Raw genomic sequence first — 13,688 nt, forward strand, 5'->3', positions numbered from 1 at the left:
TTTGTTACATGTGTCATTTATATTATTCAGATTTATATTCTTGACTATTCTTATATTAATTTTTTTCAGCTTGCAATCTCACTGGTTAGTACCTTATTTTTACATACATGTAATATGTTTCAAACACTAATATTTGTATAAAGTAAAATTTGGAGCAATTTGCTTTGTTCTTTTGGTAACCTTTGTTGAAAAGCATACCTAGAGAAGCATCACCTTTGGAAGCTAACTGGTGATTGGTGGCTACATACATAGGTCTCTTGTCATTGGTTCACCAGATGTATTCAGCTAGCTCCCAGTCGAGGCTAGGTTCTCTGGAGCTGACTTTAGCTATATGTTTAAACCCCTTGCCATTTCAAATGCAAAAACTATGCAACAGTAAAATGATTTAACACAGGGCCTTTTCCTTTTGCTTTTTTATGTCCCTTTAATGTTACTATCCATATAATTATCTGAGACAGCTGCCCCAACTTCTTAATAGCGATGCTAAAGCCAGTCTGGCTGAACATTTGTTGCACTGTGACTTACAAGGAAATTCTATAGGAAACTAATTGTAAGACAAAATACAATAGATAAAGGGAAATATAAAGGTGATAACTAAATCACAGACCAGAATGGTTTAAATTGCTACAATAAGCTGCAGATTCTGTTGGCGCTCTATAAATAATAATAATAATGTACATTAACTTTACTATGCATGGAAGCCCCATACAAATTTAAAGGGACATTCCAGCCCAAACTGGATGCATTTCACTTTTGAATAGAAGCATTTTTGTAACATACATGAATTAGCAAAAATGCTTCTAATAAAAGCTATAGCCGTTTCGAAAGTGTATTTAAGTATGCACCGTGCACCAGCATTTTAAACACAGCACTTGCTCAGAGAACCTAAGGTGCTTGTATCGTCTGGTAATGACTCAATTAGTTAATTACTGACATGATAAAGCACCACTGGTGCTCTGAGCAGCTGCAGTATTTAAAATGCTGGTGCACTGAGAACATCTAGCTATGCTTCACAAGCACAGAAAAATGTTCATACTTAAACAATGATACGTTTTAGTCAAAGCATTTCTGCCAATACATGTATATTACAAATATGCTTTTATTCAAAAATGTAATTAATCTATGTGCATTTAAATTTTGACCATAATGTCCCTTTAACTCTGAGGAGCAGAATATTGTATATTTATCTGTATTGGAACGCTCTAGAATACAGTAGCACATCATACAAATACCGAACCTACTAACAGCCTCATGTCTAATCCCACACCAGTACTGATAAGGTTCCCTTAGAGTGTTGACAAAATCCTTATTATTTGAAATAAATCCCATTACAAACTGGAACAATATTTATAAAGATAAAATACTTCTCAAAGGCTTAAATCTGAAATCCATTATAGTCAGAGGAAAGGACACACGGACTATAAAACAGCCATTGATAATCTGGGCAATAGAATTTTACAAACACCGTTCCTGCTGCTATGTATTATATGCTGCACAGCTATAAGGGTTGTTTGGTTAATGCTGCTCTGTGATTCGATCTCATAGGATAAGCTGGATGCTGAGTATTCCGTTGGCACCAGTACAGTGCGATACAAAGTATCAGTCTAGATTCCGCTATGTATAGAAAACGTACTGGTAATGTCGCCTTACCTCCACCTGCATAATGGTGTCTTCTGTGTCGCCAATCTCAGAAGTAGATATTGAAGGGTAGTTGGAATCCGACTCCAGGCTGCTCTGGTTTGATGGGTTCCTTCTGTGCCCTGGTGTATTCTGTAAGTTCACAATTATATCATTAAAGGGACAGTTTTTCATAACCAACATTAATATACTTTTTACCTCTGTGATTACCTTGTATCTAAGCCTCTGCAGACTGCTCCTTATCTCAGTTATATTAATAGACATTTTACCTCTGTGATTACCCTGTATCTAAGCCTCTGCAGACTGCTCCTTATCTCAGTTATATTAATAGACTTTTTACCTCTGTGATTACCCTGTATCTAAGCCTCTGCAGACTGCTCCTTATCTCAGTTATATTAATAGACTTTTTACCTCTGTGATTACCTTGTATCTAAGCCTCTGCAGACTGCTCCTTATCTCAGTTATATTAATAGACTTTTTACCTCTGTGATTACCCTGTATCTAAGCCTCTGCACACTGCTCCTTATCTCAGTTATATTAATAGACTTTTTACCTCTGTGATTACCCTGTATCTAAGCCTCTGCAGACTGCTCCTTATCTCAGTTATATTAATAGACTTTTTACCTCTGTGGTTACCTTGTATCTAAGCCTCTGCAGACTGGCCCCTTATTTCAGTTCTTTTGACAGACTTGCATTTAGCCAATCAAGTTACTTGAGTGGCACTATGTTATCTACATGGCACATATGAACTAGCACTGTTTAGCTGTGAAAAACTGTCAAAATGCACTGAGATAAGAGGAGGCCTTCAAGGGCTAAGAAATTGGCATATGAACCTACCTAGGTTTAGCTTTCAACAAAGAATACCAAGAGAACAACCCAATTGTTTTATTTCATGGTTCAGATAGAGCATGCAATTTTAAGCAACTTCCTAATTTACTCCTATTATCAAATGTTCTTCGTTCTCTTGCTATCTTTATTTAAAAAGCAGGAATGTAAAGCTTAGGAGCCAGACCTTTTTTTGTTCAAAACCTGGATTACACTTGTTTATTGGTGGCTAAATGTAGCCACCAATAAGCAAGCACTATCCAGGGTGCTGAACCTAAAATGGGCTGGCTCCTAAGCTTTACATTCCTGCTTTTTAAATAAAGATACCAAGAGAACGAAGAACATTTAATAATAGGAGTAAATTAGGAAGTTGCTTAAAATTGCATGCTCTATCTGAATCATGAAAGAAGAAAAAAAATGGGTTTAGTGTCCCTTTAAGTAATCAGCAACTGTAACCTTTTGTCATATTCTCTGTCTATACTGAAATTTCCACCAACACAGAATTGCATATAATATTGTATAGATATTTGTAGGTGTGGGTGCATAGTGTTTCTTTTGAAACAACAAATGCTAACCTCAGTTATTCATTCCCTCATAATTGTAAATGTGTGACCATTATTTGTTGTTTTAGCAAATGATGCATTTCACTATTTTGAACACAACATTAAATTTAATAGATAACATTGCAAATAGGCAAATATAAACTCACATTAGGGAAATCAACAATTCCACTATTATCTTTTATTATGCAGAATGTTTTTTTCTAAAACTAAATGTATGATGTGAAGCAAAATAATTACAGAACATGCTTTTAATATCTCTTATAAATTTATATATATATTATATCCCAGGTTAGGTACTTTAGGCATTTAAATATAAAAATGAAAAACGGTGGACAATAAAGTTATTCAGAGAAAATTTAACAGGACATATGTTAAAGCTTAAATTAAGTATAATAAATCAGCAAATTAGCATTAATTGCTTATTGCATTAAAGGGACACTGTAACCAAAATTTTTCTTTCGTGATTCAGATTGAGCATGAAATTTTAAGCAACTTTCTAATTTACTCCTATTATCAAATTCTCTTCATTCTCTTGGTATCTTTATTTGAAATGCAAGAATGTAAGTTTAGATGCCAGCCCATTTTTGGTGAACAACCTGGGTTGTCCTTGCTGATTGGTGGATAAATTCATCCACCAATAAAAAGTGCTGTCCAGAGTACTGAAACCAAAAAAAGCTTAGATGCCTTCTTTTTCAAATAATGATAGCAAGAGAACGAAGAAAATTTGAAAATAGGAGCAAATTAGAAAGTTGCTTAAAATTGCATGCTCTTTCTGAATTACAAAAGAAAAAATTTGGGTTCAGTGTCCCTTTAATAACTGCATCATTGAGGAAAAACATTTAACATTTTCATATGATACTTTTAGTTTAAAAAGCTGCTAATTTAGCAGCCTTTAAGGGATATAAAACCCCAAAATGATCTTTTGTGATTCAGACAGAACGCACAATTGGATAAAAAGTTTACAATTTACTTATATTATCAAATTCCCATGCTATTCTTTATTGAATAGATACCCAGTTAAAGGGACACTGAACCCAAATTTTTTCTTTCATGATTCAGATAGAGCAAGCAAATTTAAGCAACTTTCTAATTTACTCCTATTATCAATTTTTCTTCGTTCTCTTGCTCTCTTTATTTGAAAAAGAAGGTATCTAAGCTATTTTTTTGGTTCAGGACCATGGAAAGCACTTGTTTATTGGTGGGTGAATTTATCCACCAATCAGCAAGAACAACACAGTGTGTTCACTAAAAATGGGCCGGCATCTAAATGTATATTCTTGCATTTCAAATAAAGATAACAAGAGAATGAAGAAAATTTGATAATAGGAGTAAATTATAAAGTTGCTTAAAATTGCATGCTCTATCTGAATAACGGAAGAAAAAAAAAATTGGGTTCAGTGTCCCTTTAAGTGTCTGGAGAGCAACATGGCAGGAAACATTGCTGCCATTTTGTGCTCTTTCAATGGATATCATTCTTCCAAAACTGCTGCCATATAGTGTTCCAAACACATGCACGCTCCTGAGCTTATGTCCCTGCTTTTCAACAAAAGATACCAAGAGAACAAAGGAGATTTGATCATAGAAGTTACTTATAAAGTTGTTTAAAATGCATGCTCTATCTGAACAATGAAAGAAAAAATTGGTTTTCATGTCCCTTAAAAAGAAAGATTAAGTTCCCATTAAACATTAAAATGAGAACACACAAAAGGTTTGTAAGCAAAACATAAGTTTCTATTTTGAAAAGTTTTAAAACCCTAAAGAATAAAAATGGTTCAATTTGCCAGTTCTTCACCTTGATTAATGTCATTTCCTCCTTTAAGTTGTCATATCTTTGCTCCAGGCGGGTGTATTCCTTCAACAGATTCTGATGCCGAGCTCTCTCCTCCTCAAGGTCTTTCTGCATCTGTAAATTCTCCTTAACTGTGCTCTGAGTAAATTCATCTTCAAAAGAGAAGGTGCAATGTTTTTTAAACCATACAATGTGTTTTCCAGAATACCTCTACACTATTTGTTCATTTTTATATACACAAAGAGGTGGGCTATGTAGTCAGTAACTGCATCTAACCAGTCATTAACAGTCTGTTTATTTCAGTCACCAGATTATTCAAATACAGTTTTCATCAATAAGTAACTAGACAATTAAAACAGCCTGGTTATACCAGGTCATTATGTTCAGTAATGTAGAAATCAGAGGTATGAGCAGATGAAAATCCCAGTATTGATGCAAATCACCATTGCTTTATTACATGCACATTATGCATTATACTTACTTAAAGGGACATAAAACGGTATGAACTAACAAAAGTTTCTAAATATATAATGCAGCCAAAACGAACCTGCAAAACGGTTTCTGTTTTAACACCCATGAACCCCTTTAATTCAGGCATAGTTTTGTTTGCAGCAAGCTCCCCCCTGGGCATTTCTATATATGGAAGGTATACAGGCAATAGCTTCTGCAAAATGCACTCGTGCACGGTAGAGGGCAGATTCACATGACACCGGACTTAGGCAGTGCACAGTATAATGCTGAGGCTTTCACAAAGCATGTGACATTATCCTCATGGAAACGAGCAAGCCTCTTGGTAACAAACAATAGCAGTACCTGCTGTCCCTCCTCACCCCTTACTTGCATAAGTAATTATCCTCATATGCACACTTTGTTACATATAAGATTTGGAGTAGGACACTGACAAGGGGGCAGGAGCAGACTACACTTGGCAACACTAAAGTGTAAGTAATTTTGCAGATTTCTGGAAATTTTATTAAAATATTATAAACTTTTTATTTTCACACACTGTTTTATCTCAGTTCATCCTTTTATAATAGGCACATAACTCAAAATGTTTTATGGCACTTTAAAGGGGCAGTGTGGATACTTAGCGAGTCTATACACTCTGCGCTATGAGGGTAAAGGCTCTTGAATCTATGGGAGCTTCCTCTAAGCTTCCAAACAATGATCCTAGGAAAGGGGAGGGGAAGAGACAAGAGTGCCGATTGGCTTATACCCAGAAATAAGAAAAAGATGCTATTTTTAAAAGGTCTTTGCCAGAAATAAATTTTTATTTATAAAACATATGTATAGTTATCGAGATTGAAAATAGCTTTTAGACGTTAAATGATTCTTAGAACAATGTTACTAACACCTTAATATCTCTATTTAAAGTCCAATGTTTGTAAAAATATAGCAGATCTTATTGTTACTAGACTTTGTGTTGTTTACGTAGCATCATTTAGAGACGATCGTGTTGTCACTCAGATGGATTTACAAATAGTAAGCGGTATTTTGAAAAGAGAGCGACAATCTAAAACACCAAGCTGCAATATAAATACCTCAAATGGCTAAAATTAGTAACATACGAAAAATTAATTGCCCAAAATAATCAATATGGTTGGCCAACCTTATCACCATAAAACACAATATATATATTAGAAAAACATCCTTATAAAAAATTCCTAGTACTATACAAAAAGAGCGTTATATAGTTGCAACAGTTCATAAAACATAGACAGTTACTTTCTCACGAAAGTAACTGTCTATGTTTTATGAACTGTTGCAACTATACAGCGGGTGGCCCAAAAAAATTTGTCGGCACTAACAGCTGTAGAAATATAAATAGGCTTAAAAGTGCAACACTAGTTACTGTTGATATTATCTATATTTAAGTAGTATGTCATTTGCGAAATGCTCTTTGTAAAGTACTAGGAATTTTTTATAAGGATGTTTTTCTAATTTATATATTGTGTTTTATGGTGATAAAGTTGGCCAACCATATTGATTATTTTGGGTAATTAATTTTTCGTATGTTACTAATTTTAGCCATTTGAGGTATTTATATTGCAGCTTGGTATCTTAGATTGTCGCTCTCTTTTCAAAATACCGCTTTCTATTTGTAAATCCATCTGAGTGACAACACGATCGTCTCTAATTGATGCTAGGTAAACAACACAAAGTCTAGTAACAATAAGATCTGCTATATTTTTACAAACATTGGACTTATAAATAGAGATATTAAGGTGTTAGTAACATTGTTCTAAGAATCATTTAACGTCTAAAAGCTATTTTTAATCTCGATATCGTATACAACCGCTTTTTATGAAAACTATACAAATGTTTTATAAATAAAAATTTATTTCTGGCAAAGACCTTTTAAAAATAGCAACTTTTTCTTATTTCTGGGTATAAGCCAATCGGCTCTCTTGTCTCTTCCCCTCCACTTTAAAGGGGCATACAAGTGCAACAAGTAAAAGCTCTGTGTTAGAACATTGCACTTGTATACATTTGTGTGTTTAACCCCTGAAGAGGAATTAAACATGTAGTTAAAGACCGCTTCAGTGCAGAAATGCACTAATGAGAGCTAGCAGATCAAATCTGGTAAACCAGTGAGAAGATAGATGGGGGTGGAGGTGAGCGCCAAAAAAGGCTGAGGTAGGGAATGGGGACACCTGTTAGACTGATAGAGCGGTGTCCACAATGTAGGTTCTCTTGTTGACGTTGGTGGAATCGATGTACAAATAGTATAATAACTATAAATTAGTTGTAAACTTTAAGAATGTATATCAATGTTTAATCCACACAAAAATGTTAAAATATCTCAGATCTACTTAAAAACATACACAGTCCTAAAAATAGAAATAAAAATAACAATCATATAAAATCATGGATCCATGTTACAATAAAATAAATGCAAAAAATGGGAATGCACAATAAAAACCTTTTTGCAATAATTGATCTTATAGACCAAGTATCCTAATTAGGCCACGTGTCCTAATTGGAGTAGTTTATTTAGAAACAGTCCAGATGGTGGTGAATGTTCTTATGGTTATATTTGTCCAATTAAATCACAATATGGCAAAAAAAATTAGTGTCTCTGTCCGTGACCAATTCTGAAATAATTCCAAAGCAGTGTTTGTCCTGTGCCTGAAATGGTGAGAAAATGGAAAATCCAAAAATGTGTGATCACTTAATGTGAAAAAAAGGGGAAAAAATGTAGAAAAAATGTAGAAAAAATGTAGAAAAATGTAGAAAAAATGTGTAACCTTGCAAAAAATGTGAGAATCCTCCAGTTTATGTGGCAAAAAGTGAGTATTCAAGGTGATTAAAAAAGTGTCCAATGTGATATAGTGATTTCTGTGCAATGAAGTTGTAGCTCAGTATGATCCAATCAAAAACCAAATAACATTGTGCAAAAACCTGTAAAGAAAACAAACAATACTATAATATATACAAACTGTTAAGTGGGTATATCAGTATTATGCTTACTCAAATCAGTCGACGCGTTTCGGCCATGTACTCCTGGCCTTTATCAAGAGTTTCAAAGTGTGTCCCTGATAACTAGCGAGTCTTGATACTTTGAAACTCTTGATAAAGGCCAGGAGTACATGGCCGAAACGCGTCGACTGATTTGAGTAAGCATAATACTGATATACCCACTTAACAGTTTGTATATATTATAGTATTGTTTGTTTTCTTTACAGGTTTTTGCACAATGTTATTTGGTTTTTGATTGGATCATACTGAGCTACAACTTCATTGCACAGAAATCACTATATCACATTGGACACTTTTTTAATCACCTTGAATACTCACTTTTTGCCACATAAACTGGAGGATTCTCACATTTTTTGCAAGGTTACACATTTTTTCTACATTTTTCTACATTTTTTCTACATTTTTTCTACATTTTTTTCACCTTTTTTTCACATTAAGTGATCACACATTTTTGGATTTTCCATTTTCTCACCATTTCAGGCACAGGACAAACACTGCTTTGGAATTATTTCAGAATTGGTCACGGACAGAGACACTAATTTTTTTGCCATATTGTGATTTAATTGGACAAATATAACCATAAGAACATTCACCACCATCTGGACTGTTTCTAAATAAACTACTCCAATTAGGACACGTGGCCTAATTAGGATACTTGGTCTATAAGATCAATTATTGCAAAAAGGTTTTTATTGTGCATTCCCATTTTTTGCATTTATTTTATTGTAACATGGATCCATGATTTTATATGATTGTTATTTTTATTTCTATTTTTAGGACTGTGTATGTTTTTAAGTAGATCTGAGATATTTTAACATTTTTGTGTGGATTAAACATTGATATACATTCTTAAAGTTTACAACTAATTTATAGTTATTATACTATTTGTACATCGATTCCACCAACGTCAACAAGAGAACCTACATTGTGGACACCGCTCTATCAGTCTAACAGGTGTCCCCATTCCCTACCTCAGCCTTTTTTGGCGCTCACCTCCACCCCCATCTATTTTCTACTTTCATATTGGGTACACTAGGGACCCGCTGAGGAGAGCCAGAGGTATTTCATATCCCCTTTCCCTTCTGTTATCTGCGCAGGATATACACTTTTATCGTTTAAACCAGTGAGAAGAGGCATATGTGCATAGCCACCAATCAGGAACTAGAACCCAGCAATGCTTTGCTGCTCCTCACGCTATCTAGGTATGCTTTTAAACAAAGGATACCAAGCAAACAAGTTACATTTCATAATAGAAGTACATGTAAAAGTTTCTTAAAAATTAAACAGACTTTAAATAAACATTGTAATTGCTTTTTATACATTTTATCTCAGTAAAAAGAAATTTGCAGTTAGCAAAGCCTGGGTACTTCTCTCGATCAGTTTGAGTGCTTTTTGCTGGGACAAGGAACTCAAAAGTTTTCTTTTATGAGTCAGATAAATCATACAACAACTTTACAATTTATTTTTATTATTAAATTTGTTTTGTTCTCTTGGTGTTCTTTGCTAAGAGTAGGCTTATGAGCAGCAATGGACTACTGGGAGCTAGCTGAATGCATCTGGAGAGCCAGTAGCAAGAGGCCTATTATGTACAGCAACCAATAAGCAGCTGTCTCCCAGTAGTGCATTGGCTGCTCCTGAGCCTACCTAGGAATGCTTTTCAACAAAAGATACAAAGAGAACGAAGCAAACCAAATAATAAATGTAAATTAAAAACTTGTTTAAAATTGTATGATCTGTCTATCTGAATCATGAAAATGTGTTTTTGAGTTTACTGTCTCTTTAAAAGTAAATTAAAGGGACATGAAACCTAAATTTTTTCTTTCATGATTCAGATAGATTACACATTTTTAAACAACTTTCCAATTTACTTCTGTTTTTAATTTTGCTTCATTCTCTTTGTATATTTTATTGAAGAAGCAGCAATGCACTCCTGGGAGCTAGCTGCACACATTTGTAAGCCAATGAAAATTGGCATACAAGTTCAGCCCCCAGTTAGCAGCTAGCTCAAAGCTCCTGAGCCTATCTAGATATGCTTTTCAAAAAAGGATGCAAAGAGAATGAAGCACATTAGATCATACAAGTTAATTGGAAAGTTGTTTCAAATTGTATACTCTGTCTGAATCGTGAAATTAAGTTTGGGGTTTCCCTTTAATCACCTCTTGCATTTGTGTAAAAACTGAGCTTGTCCTAAGCTCCCTACAAAGGCCTAAAAGCAAATTCCGTAACAGCAAATGCTTAGAATCAAATAGTTTAGGGAAGTTGCAGCATTTTTAAAACTTAGGCCACATATTTTGGTTCCTGGCCTCTAGGCATTGTGGTACATTTGTTTTTACACAAAAATAAGAAGTGTTTAACAACTTAACGACCGCCAACGTATCCCCTTAGATGTCTGGGAAATAGTGCAGGTCTTGCTTCGCCTAAGGGAACGTTGGTCGTTAGAGGGATAGTTTAGTCAAAATTAAACTCTCATGATTCAGATACAGCAGGCAATTTTAAGCAACTTTCTAATTTACTCCTATTATCATTTGTCTTCGTTCTCTTGGTATCTTTATTTGAATGTAAGCTTAGGAGCCATCACATTTTTGGTTCAGCACCTGGGTAGCGCTTGCTGATTTGGTGTCTAAATGTAGCCACCAATCAGCAAGCACTACCCAGGTGATGAAGCAAAATATGGGCTAGTTCCTAAGCTTACATTCCTGCCTTTTCAAATGAAGATACCAAGAGAATAAAGAAAAAATGATAATAGGAGTAAAATAGAAAGTTGCTTAAAATGTCTGCTCTATCTGAATCATGATAATTTTATGTTGACTAGACTATTCCTTTTAGAGGATAAAATCAGGTTTGATAGTTTCGTTTATGAAAACACTAAAGAAATGCATGTGCACAACATCTACAGCTGTATAGGGAGAGCACGAATACATAATATTCAAAAAAATTGCACTAGCGGGTAACACATATTTATATATCATATAGGTCTTTAGTACATAGCTTAGTAAAATGTGCTGAACGAACATGTGAGTTTTGTTTTTTTTAACCAACTTATTTTATTAAGTAAGTTCTCAAAATCAGTTAAGACTTCTTCACAAATGTAAAGGTTCATAACAGTTGAAAAATGACACTCTTATTAAGTATCAACTCTACAAAGTTGTTAAAGGGACACTTTATTTGAAATGCAAGAATGTAAGTTTAAATGCCGCCCATTTTTGGTGAACAACCTGGGTTGTTCTTGCTGATTGGTGGATACAATCATCCACCAATAAAAAAGTTCTGTCCAGAGTTCTAAACTAATAAAAAAGCTTAGATGCCTTCCTTTTCAAATAAAGATAGCAAGAGAACAAAGAAAAATTGATAATAGGAGTAAATTAGAAAGTTGCTTAAAACTGCATGCTCTATCTAAATCAAAAAAGAAAAAAATTGGGTTCAGTGTCCCTTTAAACACACAGTAGAAGTACCACTCAGGATTCGCGGAACACTGCAGGTCCTAAGTGGAAACCACTTCTGATCCAATCAGCAGCGCTAGTTCCAGATCTGAGTAGTGCAATTAGTTCAATCAATGGTGGCTTCTGCTCTGGAACACCAGTGCTATGCAGGTCCTAAGTGGTGTGCATACCTTTGCAGGGGTTAAACACACAGTAGTGCAGGGTAGATGGTCCTATACATGCTCTAATGGAGTAGAGCACGTCATTTTTCAATTATTATGGCCCTTTAATAAAGCATGAAATAATGAGAGTTGGAGAGCTTTGTCTGACTAGATCATTGGGCCTCAGGCATTCTCTAAAATTCCCTGGATTAAATCTGCCCACTTCACACACTTCTACAAAGTAAATACAGAATAGGTACAAAAACAACAAACAATTAAAGTATATAAGGTGGAGCTATTAGCTGTATAGATGTTTACAGGACACACCTGCGAAAGGAGCGATAGATAGAATTGTATCTTTATGTTATTAAAGGGCCATAATACCCAAATGTTTAAACACTTTAAAGTGATGCAGTATAGCTGTAAAATGCTGACTAGAAAATATCATCTGAACATCTCTATGTAAAAAAGAAAGATATTTTACCTCAAAAGTTCCTCAGTAGCCACCTCCCATTGTAAAGGATTTCTAAGCAGCATATTAGTATGTCTGTCCTGGGACAGCTGAAAGGATGAGCCTCGTGAACTCTCATATTATTTCACCAATCAGGTAAAGGAAGCTTACTATGAAATCTCATGAGACTAAAAGTCAAATCTCATGAGAAAACACGTAAGAGTTCATGACCTCAGCACTGCTGATGCTGATTGGCTGCTGTTCATTTCTTCATTTATTTTTTTATTTTTACCTGCAGCTGGGAGCAGCTGAGTAAAACTTTTTACACAGAACTTACACTGCTGAGCTGAGGAGATTGTGAGGTAAAATATCTTCCTTTTTTACACAGAGATGCTCAGGTGATATTTTCCTGTCAGCTTTTTACAGTTATACTGCATCAGTTTCAAGTGATTTAGCATATGAGTATTATGTCCCTTTAAAGGGATATAAAACCCAATCTGTTTATTTTATGGTTCAGATAGAGCATGCAATTTTAAACAATTTTCTATTTTACTCCTATTATCAATTTTTCTTTGTTCCCTTTGAATCTTTATTTGAAAAGCAGGAATGTAATTTAGCCACCAATCAGCAAGAGCTACCCAGGTTCTGAACCAAAAATGGTCCGGCTCATAAGCTTACATTCCTGCTTTTTCAAATAAAGATATCAAGAGAATGAAGAAAATTTAATAATAGGAGTAAATTAGAAAGTTGCTTAAAATTGCATTGTCAATCTGAATCATGAAAGAAAAAAAATTGGGTTTCATATCGCTTTAATGCACAGATACAACAGATGAAGAAATACAATAATCATCTTACAGTTTGATATGTGAGACTAAAATCATTGCTTCCTTTTATAGAAGGGAAAATCAGTGACAAACTGACAGAATGAAAAGGATAAATATCTATTTGTCATATGTAAATATGCTGCCAATAGTTTGACTCACCTTCACAGCGCAATAGGATCTTGTTGTTCAGTTCCTCTTTTTCTTCTTTCAACAGCGTATTTTCACCTTCCAGTTCAGATATCCTCTAGAGATACAAACAGGGACGTCATTGTATTATTATATAGTTATATAACAACCAGCTTTATAAAACAAGCATGGAATTCCCTCTGTTCATAAACTAAAACGAAAGCGACATAAAGGCACAACAGGAAAATGCTCTAACCCATTAGATTGCATTGCACTAATACCTGCATATAACTACAGTATCTCACAAAAGTGAGTACACCCCTCACAATTTTGTAAATATTTTATTATATCTTTTCATGTGACAACACTTAAGAAATGATACTTTGCTACAATGTAAAGTAGTGAGCACTCA

At 34.4% G+C, this 13,688-nt stretch overlaps 1 protein-coding gene across 1 annotated transcript in view; it reads right to left on the reverse strand.

Moving 5' to 3' along the window:
• MYO5B (myosin VB) overlaps positions 1 to 13,688 on the reverse strand; it is a 575,225-nt gene that overhangs the window by 75,931 nt on the left and 485,606 nt on the right. The window contains exons 23-25 of the mRNA XM_053701104.1: positions 13,310 to 13,394; positions 4,819 to 4,967; positions 1,651 to 1,770 (exon numbers count right to left, since the gene is read on the reverse strand). Coding sequence (XP_053557079.1) covers positions 1,651 to 1,770; positions 4,819 to 4,967; positions 13,310 to 13,394 — 354 coding nt within the window. The remainder of the gene's footprint in view (positions 1 to 1,650; positions 1,771 to 4,818; positions 4,968 to 13,309; positions 13,395 to 13,688) is intronic.

The sequence above is a fragment of the Bombina bombina genome, chromosome 2 (assembly GCF_027579735.1).
Source record: "Bombina bombina isolate aBomBom1 chromosome 2, aBomBom1.pri, whole genome shotgun sequence".
In the NCBI taxonomy this organism is placed as follows: domain Eukaryota; kingdom Metazoa; phylum Chordata; class Amphibia; order Anura; family Bombinatoridae; genus Bombina; species Bombina bombina.